This window comes from Halichoerus grypus, chromosome 10, assembly GCF_964656455.1.
Source record: "Halichoerus grypus chromosome 10, mHalGry1.hap1.1, whole genome shotgun sequence".
Taxonomy (NCBI): Eukaryota; Metazoa; Chordata; class Mammalia; order Carnivora; family Phocidae; genus Halichoerus; species Halichoerus grypus.
In genome coordinates, this window is record NC_135721.1 from 80,599,740 (window position 1) to 80,614,303 (window position 14,564).

The 14,564-nt window shown below is 36.6% G+C and overlaps 1 protein-coding gene across 3 annotated transcripts in view; it reads right to left on the minus strand.

The window, feature by feature from the left end:
- Positions 1–2,669: 2,669 nt before the first annotated feature.
- Positions 2,670–14,564, minus strand: part of LOC118525972 (E3 SUMO-protein ligase RanBP2) — an 81,960-nt gene continuing 70,065 nt past the window's right edge. For all 3 annotated transcript variants that reach the window (XM_078056680.1, XM_036076905.2, XM_078056681.1), the window contains 6 exons: positions 11,214–11,418; positions 9,875–9,976; positions 5,639–5,784; positions 4,731–5,004; positions 4,264–4,598; positions 2,670–3,874 (listed from right to left, as the gene is read on the minus strand). In XM_078056680.1, coding sequence (XP_077912806.1) covers positions 3,569–3,874; positions 4,264–4,598; positions 4,731–5,004; positions 5,639–5,784; positions 9,875–9,976; positions 11,214–11,418 — 1,368 coding nt within the window. In that variant the 3' untranslated portion in view covers positions 2,670–3,568. The remainder of the gene's footprint in view (positions 3,875–4,263; positions 4,599–4,730; positions 5,005–5,638; positions 5,785–9,874; positions 9,977–11,213; positions 11,419–14,564) is intronic.

Here is a 14,564-nt window from a genome sequence, read left to right on the forward strand (position 1 = left end):
AGGGGCGGAGCTCGCACAACGAAACGGCGACGTGACGCACGGCACGCCCCGTCCCGCCCCTCGGGGTCGAGAGCTACGCCGAAGCGCGAGGAGGCCGAGCCTAAGCGGGAGGCGGGGGCGCGGCCCCTTAAGTGGAGCGCGGGAGCAGCCAGAGGCGGAGGCAAGGGAGAAGCGCGCCAGTTTGGAGTCCTGTCTCCCATTCTCTGTACTGTTAAAAACGTTCTCGTGTTAACAAACGTTTTTCCTGCCGAACGATTTAATGACTAATTCCTTTACTACTGTGTTATTTGGACTGATAACTGGCGTTTTATCTTTGTCTTAAAAAATTTTTGCTTCTTCCTCGGTCGTGTCCAAGGCGCCGAAAAGTACAATCGTCCACAGCAGTTACACCTTAGCAGGCGTGGCCCCTCACGGGAGGACGCTCAGCCGTAGCCTCAGGCACCCCCACCGCTTCACGGGAAAACACCACTTTCACCGTAACCTGTGCGCCTCGCCTGCAAGTGGGAATGCGCACACGCTACGTCCGCAGACGACATGGTCACCAGGATGGTCCAAACTGACTGGTGGCAACCCCCTCTTGCCTCTAATACAGCTTACGTGTATTTAGGGTGCGTTTGGACATAACGAAAATACAGTGCTCTTTAATCGGAATGGTCTTTGCTAACTGTAAAAACAGGCAAAAATCAAGAATATATCGTACTGCAAAGCACAGAATTCTCAAAAAGGATTACTCCCTCACTTCCCCTGCCATTGGCCTGAGTTCGGTATGTATATTAAAAAGCAGTATTAGAATGTAAGTTCCCTGTACGAATGTAATGAATGTAAGAGCATGTACTTTTTTTTTTTTTTTAAGATTTTTATTTATTTGAGACAGAGAGAATGAGAGAGAGAGAGAGAGCACATGAGAGGGGGGAGGGTCAGAGGGAGAAGCAGGCTCCCTGCCGAGCAGGGATCCGGATGCGGGACTCGATCCAGGGACTCCAGGATCATGACCTGAGCCGAAGGCAGTCGCTTAACCAACTGAGCCACCCAGGCGCCCCGAGCATGTACTTTTTTTAAACAGCTTTTCCCAATACCTAGAAAAGGGCCAGGCATTTGTAGTTGCTCAATATTTACTGGGATGGTATACCAACCTAAATCCACTATTAAACCAAGACTAATTGAAAGGAATAACTGAATAACCACTTAATTTCTCTCATTTATACAATTACACTAGTGTAATCCTTAACAAATTGTTATTGTTCAACAGCATGTCTGAACTAACAAATCCTAGACTGTCTAGAATATCTTTCAAATTCTTCAAATACCAAAGTTTTAGATCATTTTAATAGTTATCTGAAAATTACTTATACCAATATTCTTTGCCATGAAATATTACAGTGTATGAATAATTTTTTATACTCTAAACAGATTTCTAATTAGACAATATAAAGTGGAGCCAGTTGGGGGGAAAAAGTACATGTCGTTGTGGATTTATACTACATTAGCTATTAAATAACAAAGAGAAATCACAAAGTCCTTTCCTGAAATGTGACACAAAGTCTTTGTCATTAATGCCCCAAGCCATCTTTTAAGCATCTTTGGAATACTAATACTGGAAAACAGTTTACATGTCATTTAATCAAATTTTTGGTCCAAGCATTAGCTTTTCTTTTTTTTTTTTTTTAAGATTTTATTTATTTTTTTGACAGAGAGAGACATAGCGAGAGACGGAACACAAGCAGGGGGAGTGGGAGAGGGAGAAGCAGGCTTCCCGCAGAGCAGGGAGCCCGATGTGGGACTCGATCCCAGGACCCTGGGATCATGACCTGAGCCGAAGGCAGACGCTTAACGACTGAGCCACCCAGGCGCCCTATTTTTTTTCTTAATGCTTTAGGACAGCATAGAAGACAGTGTAAACTGATTTCTCTAAAAAATATCTAAGGCACACTTGCCTTTACTTGGAATTTATTCTAAAATTATGACAAAGGCATCAGCTGTCCCAGCTGAAAAACTACAACACACTTTGTATCAACTTATATTACACAGGTCTCCAAAGAAGCCAATTCTTAATACTAAATGTGCATATATGTAGTCCATGGTTCTCTCTGTTAAGGTTCAGGTAATTTCAAAGATATACTGCAATAGGTTTATTTCAGTTAACTGGCTTTGTGGCCAAGTGGATTTAGTGATAGTATTCCATCACTCATTACTCACACACACCACACATGACATCCCTCTCCTCCTCTATCTGGTGGTTGAACAGGTATTATATGATAACCTATTTCCAAATCCCCAAACAACGGAATAAATGCCACTGTCTTTCACTAAAAATGAGATGATTTCACTGGGAAGAACACAGGAGGGTAGAAGGCAGTCACTGTTGGTAATGAGAATACACAAAAATTTGTGCTCTAGATTCTTTGTAGTTGTACTGAGTAGGCTGATGAGAACATCTCCCCCTTTCCCCCCCACTCTGCCGCCTTTTTAGCAGTTTGCCTAACTTTTGATACTAGTCATTTCCAAATAAATGTTCAGTGTGTAAGTATCAAACTTGAAAAGAAGTCACCTTCTTGGGAGCTTTGGAAATTATGTGGCAGTCTGATTTACAGAACTTTAATTGTCCTCCTTACTTTGGCTCTAGAATGAACAAACAACTGGATGCACAAGTAATAAATTTTTAAATGTCATGGCTGTTAACAATTGTCACTTTATTTTTGCTACAAAATTCACCAGAAAAAGGTACTGCAACAATCTAGTATAAAGCAAATCTTTAACCAAAGAACATGGTATAGACCTTTTTAAAATAGTCATACTTTATCACAATAACTGCAAGGAAAAATTCAAGTTCTATCAGAACCAAGCTGCAGTTTGAGGTAGTAGAAACAGATGACAGAAAAGTTAAAACAAAAACAAAAAAAAAAACTAAGGAAATACTTGTTTAAAATGTAAAAATTAATTTAATACCTTTGAAAGGGCACAGGAAACTACATATCATTTTAAGAAAAGAAGGTACTCTACTTAAAAGTTAATTTAACCATACAGGAGGTGCAAGGATTATAGAAGAGCACTTTGGTTAAGTCTCTACCCTCTGTGGCTCTACCCATTCATAAGTGAGTCTCTATGCATAAATGAGTACACCAATAATTAAAATTACCAAATATATTTCAAATGTAAAATAAAAATTATCCAAGTTGTGGTCCCTTTATTCAAATGGTAAGTTTATCCATGCAGGAAGTCCAATATCTTAAAAGGTAAAATTAAATTGCATATATCATATTCCTTCAATAGTTTGAGAAGGTCTATTGCTTTTAACAAGATTAGTATTATTCCATTTTAATACAGATATGTCAGGAGTACATAAACACAAGTACACCTGATTTACACCAGTGTTTAAACTTTTATTTCACACCATGCAAGGTCAATTATAACACATTAAAAAGTGACAACAGCTATAAGCTGCAATTTTACATTTATACACTGGAAACGTCCATTTTCAAAAGCTGAACATAATTACCATATTGTCACAACAGCTAAGCTTCAATTCAACTGTTTATACAGGTAAAATTTACTATGAAAAACAATGATTTTATATCTGTCCACATTCTGTGATACTAATTCTTCGACTAACAGACCCTTTAGGAGAGCCAAATGATTCAATCTTTTTCACAGTATCCATGCCATCCTTAACAAACCCAAATACTACATGCTTAAAGTCCAAATGTTCTGCTTTTTTCAGTGTTATAAAAAACTGAGAATTATTGGTATCCCGGCCTCGATTGGCCATTGATAATAAGCCAGGACCAGTATGTTTCACATCAAAATTTTCATCTTCAAATTTATCTCCATAGATAGACTGTCCTCCTGTTCCATCATGTTTGGTGATATCTCCCCCCTGAAAGAAGATTTCAATTAATAGGAATTCTGAATAAAATAATAAAATACACACAGATCTACCACTACACATTAAGTCCTAAAAACTCAGCTTCCTTGAGAATGTGGTTTGAAAACTAAGAAATACCCATTTCTGAAAGACAAAAATGAAAAGGTCTTTTTCCCACCCTCAATTTCTAGCAGGTTTCAAGGTATTAGAAATTTAAACCATTTTTAGGTTAAAAGTTTTTGTGGGGACAGGAAGTTGGGTGCTGACACCACCTAATATACAGAAAAGCTAAAGAAATCTTAAGAAAATTCCAGGCAAAGAGAAACACTCAAATTTCTCAAGTTAGTGTGGTTCACTTTTCTAGACTTCAACTGTGATATACAATTAAATACAATACTTACTTGGCAAACAAAATCTGGAATTACTCTGTGAAAAATGGAGTTCTTGAAGCCAAAGCCTTTCTCTCCAGTGCAGAGTGCTCTGAAGTTCTCGGCAGTCTGAGGAACAATGTTTGAAAATAATTCCATGGTTATACGTCCTAGAGGTTCATCATCTGCGCAAATGTCAAAAAACACCACAGGATTTGTCTCCTTCGATAACTCTGCTGTCAGTGATACTTGTCCTTTCTGAAGTTTCAATAAATTCTGTTGACATTCTTCAAATTTTTTTTTAAAACCATCAGCCATTTCTTTGGTTTTAAACCTCACTGCAAGCTGTTCCACTTTGGCTTCTCCATCTATTAAACAACAAAACAACACAGGGATGGACCTTAATATTAAAATAAATGTTACAAACTCTCTTATATATTTGTTATGGATTTTAGAAAAGTCCAAAAAAGTGAAAAGTAGCATTTGAATGTAGAACTCACCAGCATAATCTGAGGCAGTCCAAACTAAAGCATTGTTCGAAACATTCAAGGGTTTTAATTCCATTGTTTTAGTGATAACATGGTTTGCACACACTTTAAAAACCTGGTCTCTTCTCATTAGGATCCGGTAGTAATTCTTCATTGTATGCCAAAGAATCTTTATGTCTCCTACACCACGCTCCTTCCACTGACTGACCTCTCGATCCCATCTATAGAGTTTGGCTCTCTCTTTAAATAAAATTTCTTCATCTTCTTCTCCAGATTTTACTTCTACCTATGACAGTAGATAAAACTGTAAGCTGCTGCTTTTAACATGACAAATTCCAAAGATCCAAATTCCTCATGATATTGTTTTGCAATGACAATAACAGAATTTCAACTATAGTATCAAGATAAATGGTAATATCCAAGGGCTAGGAATACATCTGATTTGGATGAAGCAGTAAAGACCTGGTTTGTCATGAAATGTTTATCTTATTAGGATTCTTCCTCCTTTTGGAAAGTAAATACATCCCTTTATTTATATTATTTGTATTTATAAATACAATCTACTATTGATTGTAGTTGAAAACTGACAAAGTAATTTGCCTAAAATAACATTCTTGTCCAGAAAATGTAGTTTACTTTTTATTGAAAGGATTCTGGCAAGTATGAGATTGGATACTTTTTTACTCCCAGAATTACGTTATGAAAACAAGATATTCTAAAAACATATGAAAAAAACTTAGTTCTTCCCAATAAGTTCATGTAGAATTTATATATATATAAAATAATAAAAAGCTTCCATTTGAAAGGGTAAATATTCTGAAAGAAATGCAAACAAAGTTAGTCCTGCAAGTCAAGCCTATGTCAAGTTTTAAACTCAAAATGTGAAGTTATTAGTAAGAGTTCCATTCTTTAATAGTTACCTCAGGTAATGACACTATTGGTTCAAAATGGATATCTTCATTGTGAACTACTTCTTCATCACTACCATCTTCATCTTCACCAACTTTACTGGTTGACTGTGCTCCAAACACAGCTGCTCCAGTATTTGCCCACTGGAAATTTTTATCTGATGAATAAATTAGGATATTTAAACAGTGGTGTCTAATTTTATATGCTTTTAACCCCCCTGTTACTTTCTTGAGGCCTATAATTTCCAATGATGTAACATATACTTTTAGTAAAAATGCTTAAAATTATATTACTCTGACAAGTTTAACTCATATGGATTGTGAGCACACAGTACATTTAATATTGTTTATGCTCTGAGCTACAAAGATAAGATAAATTTACCTTAGGCAAATTTCATGATACTAAACTACCCAAGAACTTCCAGTAATGAAGCACGTTCTTAAAAATACATACATACCTTGGAACTCTGAACAATTAGCTCAGCTCCAAAGGTAATATACTTCATAAAACATTTTATCACATGTGAAAAGTAACTTTTGAACCTAAAAATGTCCTCTCAAAGAGGCCACACCTGCTACTTCCAAAGTAGTCAAAGCAGCCTAAACACAGGTAGGTTTTCTACCTCAACTTCTTCCTGAAGTAACTAGTGTTACAGCTTAGACTTCTTGGCCAGGTGGGAGATGGTAGCGCTGGGAGCTCACTGACTTCAACTATCCTCAAGGGATACTAGGCTGTTGGGACTGAAGACTCCCTGTTCCCATGCAGAGAAACAAAGAACTTACACGTTGGAGAAGATGAAAATTATTTCCTTCTTCATCCCCATCTCAACTGAGATGGCCCAGCCTGCTAATAATACATTCCTCACTATCTTAGAGGAAAGAAACACCTCTTAACTTTTCATCACTTGTTAATGAATCACTACCTTAGAAAATTGTACATCCAGTGCTAAAAACTCTTAAGGCAAAAATATCACAGATCATTTAAAAAGTAACTCAGCACCTTGAAGAAAGCACAAAATGAGTATCTATTAACAGTAACTCCCTCTAACCCAGATTTAGTGGTGAGAAAAAAAAAAACTTTAAAAAGAGAAGACAAAAATTCTTAGGAAGATATTGCAAAAGAGGGGTGCCTGGTGGCTCAGTTAGTTAAGCAACCGACTCTTGATTTTGGCTCAGGTCATGATCTCAGGGTTGTGAGATCGCACCCCACAATGGACTCTGTGCTGGGCGTGAAGCCTGCTTAAGATTCTCCCCCTCACTCTGCCATCTACCAATGCTCTTGCATGTACAAGCACATTCTCTCTCCCTCTCCTGTCTCTCTTAAAAACAAAAAACAGGGCGCCTGGGTGGCTCAGTTGGTTGAGCAACTGCCTTCGGCTCAGGTCATGATCCTGGAGTCCCAGGAGCCAGTCCCGCATTGGGCTCCCTGCTCAGTGGGGAGTCTGCTTCTCCCTCTGACCCCCCCTCCTCTCATTCTCTCTCTCTCTCAAATAAATAGATCTTTAAATCAAAATAAAACAAAACAAAAAACCAGAAAATAAAACAAAAAAACAGAAAACAAAACTGGTTCAGGAACTCCCAAGCAGAGAAAAATTTTTAATTACCCCCCCAAGACCCTTGAGAGGTATGGCAGAAAATTCCAAAATGTCTCAATGGTTCTTAATGCTGGGTGAATTATTAGAATCACACAGGAACTTTTGTAAGATATCAATGCCTGGGCTACCATGCCCAGAGAGCCCAATAATAGGTGTTTAAAAAAAAACAAAAAAACAAAAAACCTCCCAGGAAATTCTAATACGAATCCAAGGGTTTTTTGAAAACCACTGCTTTGAAGGGACCAGGAGGAAGAATTTTACAGTAAAAATGTAAAGATACACATGTCAATAATCAATATCCATTTCACAGTAACAGTTCTACGTAATAGTACGTAGGAGACTTCTACTATGTGTCCACGTTTAATGAAAACATTACAAAATCTGAAGGAAATATGATAAAATGGTGATTACTGACAAAGGCAGGTGATCTCTAAACAGGAACTCCCTTATTATTCTCTTAGTTTCTGTATTAAATATTACACAACAGACGTGGAATGATTGACAGACCTATATGAATAGAACTTGTGAAGAAAATGAATTTTTTAAAAAAACAAAATCACAACAAAAAATGAACAGATTAAAAAAAAAAAAGAATCACCACAGAAAAAGAATATGCAAATAAGAGAAAAAAAAAGATTCCTCTGAACTTAAAAACCAACAAAACAGAAAGTTTAAAATCAGAAAGGTCCATGCAATGCCAGAAACAACTTATAAAAAAAAAAAAAAAAGGAAAGAAAGAAAGAAAAGAAAAGAAAGATACCCACATTCTGGTGAAATTTATGACCTCTTAAAAAAAAAAAACTAAAGAAAAGCAATGAAAAAAATCTAAAGATAAATCAAAACACAAACAAAGGAGAACTGACAAAACCAAAAGGTATTTCTTTGAAAAGACAGCACAAATTCCTGTCAGATCTAAGAACAAAACAAAGTGAGAAATGTAGTTGAACAAAGAGCTTGGTGAATCATCTCACTGAAAAATGACAAGTGGTGGTGAGGAGTAAATGTCATAAGGTTTGAGTCTAGCCTATTTTACACTTTACTGCAACAGTACGGAAAGAGTACTTTGAAAAGGTTACACTGAGTAACAAGCAACCTAACTCATCAACTTCTATTTGATAATTTTTTGTGTGTGGATAACTATATCCACTATAGGGCTTTTATTATCCTCTGACTTCAGGCTACTATACATTAAAATGAAAATAAGCAACTTGGGGGCGCCTGGGTGGCTCAGTTGGTTAAGCGACTGCCTTCGGCTCAGGTCATGGTCCCGGAGTCCTGGGATCGAGTCCCACATCGGGCTCCCGGCTCAGCGGGGAGCCTGCTTCTCCCTCTGACCCTATCCCCTCTCATGCTGTTTCTCTCTGTCAAATAAATAAATAAACAAAATCTTAAAAAAAAGAAAAGAAAATAAGCAACTTGGGCGCCTGGGTGGCACAGTCGGTTAAGCGGCTGCTTTCGCCTCAGGTCATGATCCCCGGGTCCTGGGATCGAGTCCCACATTCGGCTCCCTGCTCAGCAGGGAGTCTGCTTCTCCCTCTGACCCTCCTCCCTCTCATGCTCTCTCTCTCTCTATAATAAAATAAAGTCTTTATTAAAAAAAAAATAAAGCAACTTGACATCAATGAAGCTATGAATTCCAGCATAACAAAAAATACCTGAAGGTAATTTCTGAAAGTTTTACATGTGCTTCTGTAAGCGGCGGGTGCTATGAAAGAAGTGTAAGCATATGGGAGGGAAGAACGCTATTCGGATTTAATTCGGAATTAGATAAATCATGTAAGTATGTATCTTCAATAAAATTTATTCCATAAATCAAGCAACTTAGGTGGTGCTATAATCAGATATATGGAAGTCATTATAAGAATGAGAAAGTAATATGCCAGTAAACTTGAAACAATCAAGTAATGTATTATTTTCTACAAATTTTTTTTTTTTTTTTTTTTTAAAGATTTTATTTATTTATTTGACAGAGAGAGACATAGCGAGAGCAGGAACACAAGCAGGGGGAGTGGGAGAGAGAGAAGCAGGCCTCCCGCAGAGCAGGGAGCCCGATGTGGGACTCGATCCCAGGACCCTGGGATCATGACCTGAGCCGAAGGCAGACGCTTAACGACTGAGCCACCCAGGCGCCCTATTTTCTACAAATGATACAAAATGCACTAAAAACAGAAAACCACTGAAAAAGATGGGAAACCTCACCAACCATAAATTTATCATGATAAATTAGCACAATCCTTATGTTCAAACTCGATCAAGGAAACTAGAAAAATAGAAAACTATAAAATCTCCTTAAAAAATACAGATGCACAAATCTTGAAATATTAACAAAAACCAAATCCAAAAGCATAAGTAAAAGAACAATGCACCAAAATCAAGGTAATTCCAACACTGGAAATATATATTCTATATTTTAGGATGGGGAAGACATCAACAGGATTTATAGTGAATTAAGAGAAAATTCTTATGGTTTATATTAATAAATGTCAAAAATAATAGAATATAGAAGCCCTTCCTTATTAAAACCCTAAACAAAATGGAAGGTGGAGATGAGGAAAGAAATGTCCAACTTAGTTACAATACTGTGGCAAAGGACTAATTCTTTCAGTTGTGCTTGATTCTGTAACATCATTAAACTCTCTCCTCCTGATCTTACCTTTAGAACCAAAAGCAAAATCCCCAGAATTACTGGAAGCCAAGTCTGCAAATGACAGTCCTGTGCTACTTCCAAATCCAAATGAAACTGTTTTGCTTTCCACTGGCAAAAGGAAAAGAGTAATTTAATATTTCATTTAATATATACTGAACATCAAAGCTTTACCCAGGACCCAGAGAGAATGTGGGTGGGACATTCTATACTACCAAAGGGGTTGGGTATGTGGTGTGCATTATTTGTCTTCTGGTTATTTCTCTAAAGAAAAGTTATAAAATACACCCAATTTTGAACTTCTTCAGTATTAAGTGTACAGGTACTATTCTCATGGAAAACTACACCAAAAGCATACCAAAAATCTTTTTTAAAAATGAGATGTAGATCTATACTAAACCTGATAAAAGAGCTATACACTTTCTGCTTTATAGAGTCTTCTATAATCTAAAACTATCACTCACTTACAGGTAGGGTTTTAGGAAAGATCTGCATAAAGAATTTTTCTGTTCTCTATTCTAAATAAGCTAACAAAAAATGAATGTCTTACTTATCTTTGGTCACCAGGTGTTTGGGGGTCTTAATTCTGACAATGTGTAGCTACATGATCTCTTAAGAGTCCTAAGCCTTACTACTTTCATCATCTGAAAACATAGGAGATTTTAGGTCTGAAATTACTTCCTCTTCTAACATATTAAGACTCTCAAGTACCTATAAATGATGTAGTAATTGTGCATTATTCAAGACTACTTCTGAAACAAATTACGTAATACAGACAAACAATTATAAAGGAATATAATTATAAAAGATTCCCCCTCTTCTAATATCAACTGAAATGAAAAAACAAGGAGGAAAGCATATCAGATCTTAATTACTGTAACTGATTAATTTAATGAAACAGGTAGAGAAAAAGACATTGAAGTAGTATCATAAAAATTTAACCACCTTATTTTAATATCTACAATTACTTCATATATAAATTTTAATATACTTCAATGATAATTCAAACAATATGCAAATGGCACCATTTTCACAAAGAAAATCTCCGCATAAGCAAAACTATTGTCATTTATTCTCAGGTAAAAAGGTCAGAGTCACAATGCTTCATATTCCTTAATAACTACAATTCTAACAATAAAAATACATGTTTATTATCTTTCGTTGACAAGGCAGTATGATTTTCTGGTTATTACAAATATCTCAGGCCCCTTTATACATTTCAAAATGTGTTTTAAAGGGAAGGGAGTTTTTAAAATTGACATTTGAGTCTATTTTCTCAAACATAACAAATAGGTATACCTTATGTAATGTATGCCTAGAAGGTTTTTGGAAAGGTATCAAATTTTACCTTGGCTTGTAGAATCTGCATCATCTTCCTTTCTAGTAGACAAATCTACAGGTTTGTCCACAGTTCCAGAAGAAATAGGTGGTGAACTAATAGATTTGGTAATAAAATCAGGTTCTTCAGATTTACATAAAAATGGTACAGTCACTTTAGTCCCACCTGTATACACACTGTCAGCCGTGTTAGTTATTTCCTCATTCTGAGATTTCTGCAAAGAGGAAATAACAAATAACTATGCTATTAAATACTGATTGACAAAAAGGATCACATACCCTATTTTAAAAGAAATTGAGGACCTGGGCATTCTGGACAAAATGCAATAAGCACACTTCACCCTCTCTCTCCCATTCCACGCTCCATCCTCTTTCCCAATACCTACAACTCAAATGGACTGAAACAGAAATTACAAGTATAAAAAGCCTCTGAAAGGTGGATGAAAGCAGGAGGATTAAGAACCCCAAGACCTGAGGTATAATCTGGTGTTAAGAACCTTCCAGGGTTTTTCCTTCCCTGCCAACCTATATTCCAGCCTGGGTGCTAGAGCAGCTCCAAAACTGAAGCTGCCAATGACAGAGATGGAAAAAAGTCCCAAGAAAAGCCAACTCTCCCTGGCCAAGGGGTGGGGGATGTCATGAAATGATCCATGTGTTGAATGATCAGAAAAAAACTTTAAAGAAGCGATTCTAGCAATGCTCCAGGATATAAGGACACATACTCTTTAAAACAAATGAAAAGATAAGTTCTCAGCAAAAAAAAAATTGAAGGTAGGGGCGCCTGGGTGGCTCAGTCATTAAGCGTCTGCCTTCAGCTCAGGTCATGATCCCGTCCCAGAGTCCTGGGATCGAGCCCTGCATTGGACTCCCTGCTCTGCGGGAAGCCTGCTTCTCCCTCTCCCACTCCCCCTGCTTGTGTTCCCTCTCTCGCTGTGTCTCTGTCAAATAAATAAATAAAATCTTAAAAAAAAAAAAAAATGAAGGTATAAAAAGAGTCAAGTGGGAATTTTACAACTGAAAAATACAATAACAGAAAGCTCACATGGAACATTTACCCAAAAAATGGTTTACCCACATTCTGGCCCATAAAACGCACCTCAACAAATTCAAAAGAACAGAAATCATACAAAGTATATACTCAGTCCACAAAGGAATTAAACTAGAAATCATTACCAGAAAGATAGCTGGAGAAATCCCAAATATTTAGAGATTAAATAACACACTTTTTAAAATAATATGTTTCCGAAGGTCTCTAGATAAGTTAAAAATATTTTTAAATAAATATGAAACTACAACTTATCAAAACTTATAAAATGCAACAAAAGCAAGGAAGGGAAACCTTTATAGTACTGAATGCATACATTAAGAAGAAGATCAATGGGGCGCCTGGGTGGCTCAGTCAGTTAAGCAGACCGAGCCTTTGGCTCGGGTCATGATCACAGGGTTCCTAGATCGAAATCTGCTTCTCCCTCTCCCTCTTTCTCTTTCTCAAATAAAATCTTTAAGAAAAAAAAAAATCTAAAATCAATAAACTTCCACCTTAAACTAGAGAAAGAAAAGCAATATCCAGTTAAAAATATTTATTTTCTTGAGATATTCTTTTGATAAATGCACTAGATAGTATGCTGCTCCCAAATATTTGGTGATATTCCAAATATCATTCTGTTACTGATTTCTAGTTTGATTCTGTTATTGTCTGTGAACATGTTTTCAGTAATTTCAGTTCTTATTGGCTTAATGAAGGCTGTCTTGGTAAAGCAAGAAGAAAAGAAAAAATGGAAAGTATAGCAGAAATCAATAAAGCAGGAAATTAGGGGTGCCTGGTGGCTCAGTCATTAAGCATCTGCCTTCGGCTCAGGTCATGGTCCCAGGGTCCTGGGATCGAGCCCCACATCGGGCTCTCTGCTTGGCGGGAAGCCTGTTTCTCCCTCTCCCACTCCCCCTGCCTGTGTTCCCTCTCTCGCTGTGTCTCTATCAAATAAATAAAATCTTTAAAACATAAAAAATAAATAAAATATAAAGCAGGAAATTAATAGAGAAAAAAAATCAACAAAATCAAAAGCTGATTTTTTGAAAAGGTCAATAAAAACTGATAAACCTCTAGCAGGTTAACCAAGAAAACAAGAAAGAAGATGCAAATTATTAATATTAGAAATGAAACAAGGGGCGCCTGAGTGGCTCAGTCGGTTAAGCGTCTACCTTCGGTTCAGGTCATGATCCTGGGGTCCTGGGATTGAGCCCCTCCTGCAGCTCCCTGCTCAGTGGGGAGTCTGTTTCTCCCTCTCCCTCTGCCCCTCTCCCTGTTCGTGCTCTCTCTCTCTCAAATAAATAAAAAAAAAAAAGAAATGAAACAAGAGCCATCACTATTCACTTTTAATTGATGGATATTAAAAGGGTAATAAATTTTAATGAATTTCATGAACACAGTTATCCCCACAAATTTGATAACATAGATGAAAAGGACCAATTCCTTTAAAGACACAACCTACCAAAACTCAAAGAAGAAGAAATAGATAATCTGAATAGGCCTACATCTATTAAAGAAAATGTATCATCAATCAATTAATATCCTTCCAGGACCAAATTGTTTCAGTAGTGAGTTCAGTAGAGGTTTCAGTAGAAAACAGAAGCAGAGGGAATACTTTCTAAGTACATTAATCAAAAATTAATAGGAGAAACAGACACATCTACAGTTATGCCTAGCAAGTCTTCTCAGTAATAAAAAGAACAAGGAAACAAAAAATTGGTCAAAGATATACTGAGACTTGGACAACACAGCATCAACTAGTTTGATCTAATTAACATAGAACACTACCCCAAAAGAGCAGCCTACACATTCCTCTCAAGTGCACAATAATCACCAAGACAGCCTTCATTAAGCCTATAAGAACTGAATATACTCAAAATATGTTCACAGACAATAACAGAATCAAACTAGAAATCAATTAATAGAATGATATTTTGGAATATCACCAAATATTTGGGAGCAACATACTATCTAATGCATGTATCAAAAGAATACCTGAAGAAAATAAATATTTTTAACTGAATGAAAATGAAAATACAACATAGTAAAAGTTTTGGGATGGAGCTGAACAGTTCCTAGAAAGAAACTTACAGCATATACTAGAAATGAAGAATGGTCTTAAATCAGTAATTTAAGGTTCCACTTTAAGAAGCTAGAAAAAGAGCAAAATAAATTGGAAACGACCTTCCATGGATCAATGAATAAACTGTGGTATATCCACACAATGGAATACTACTTAGGGATAGACAGGAACAAACTATTACTACACACAATAACTTGGGACAAATCTCAAGGGCATTATGCTAAGTGAAAAATGCCATGTTCAAAGATTAT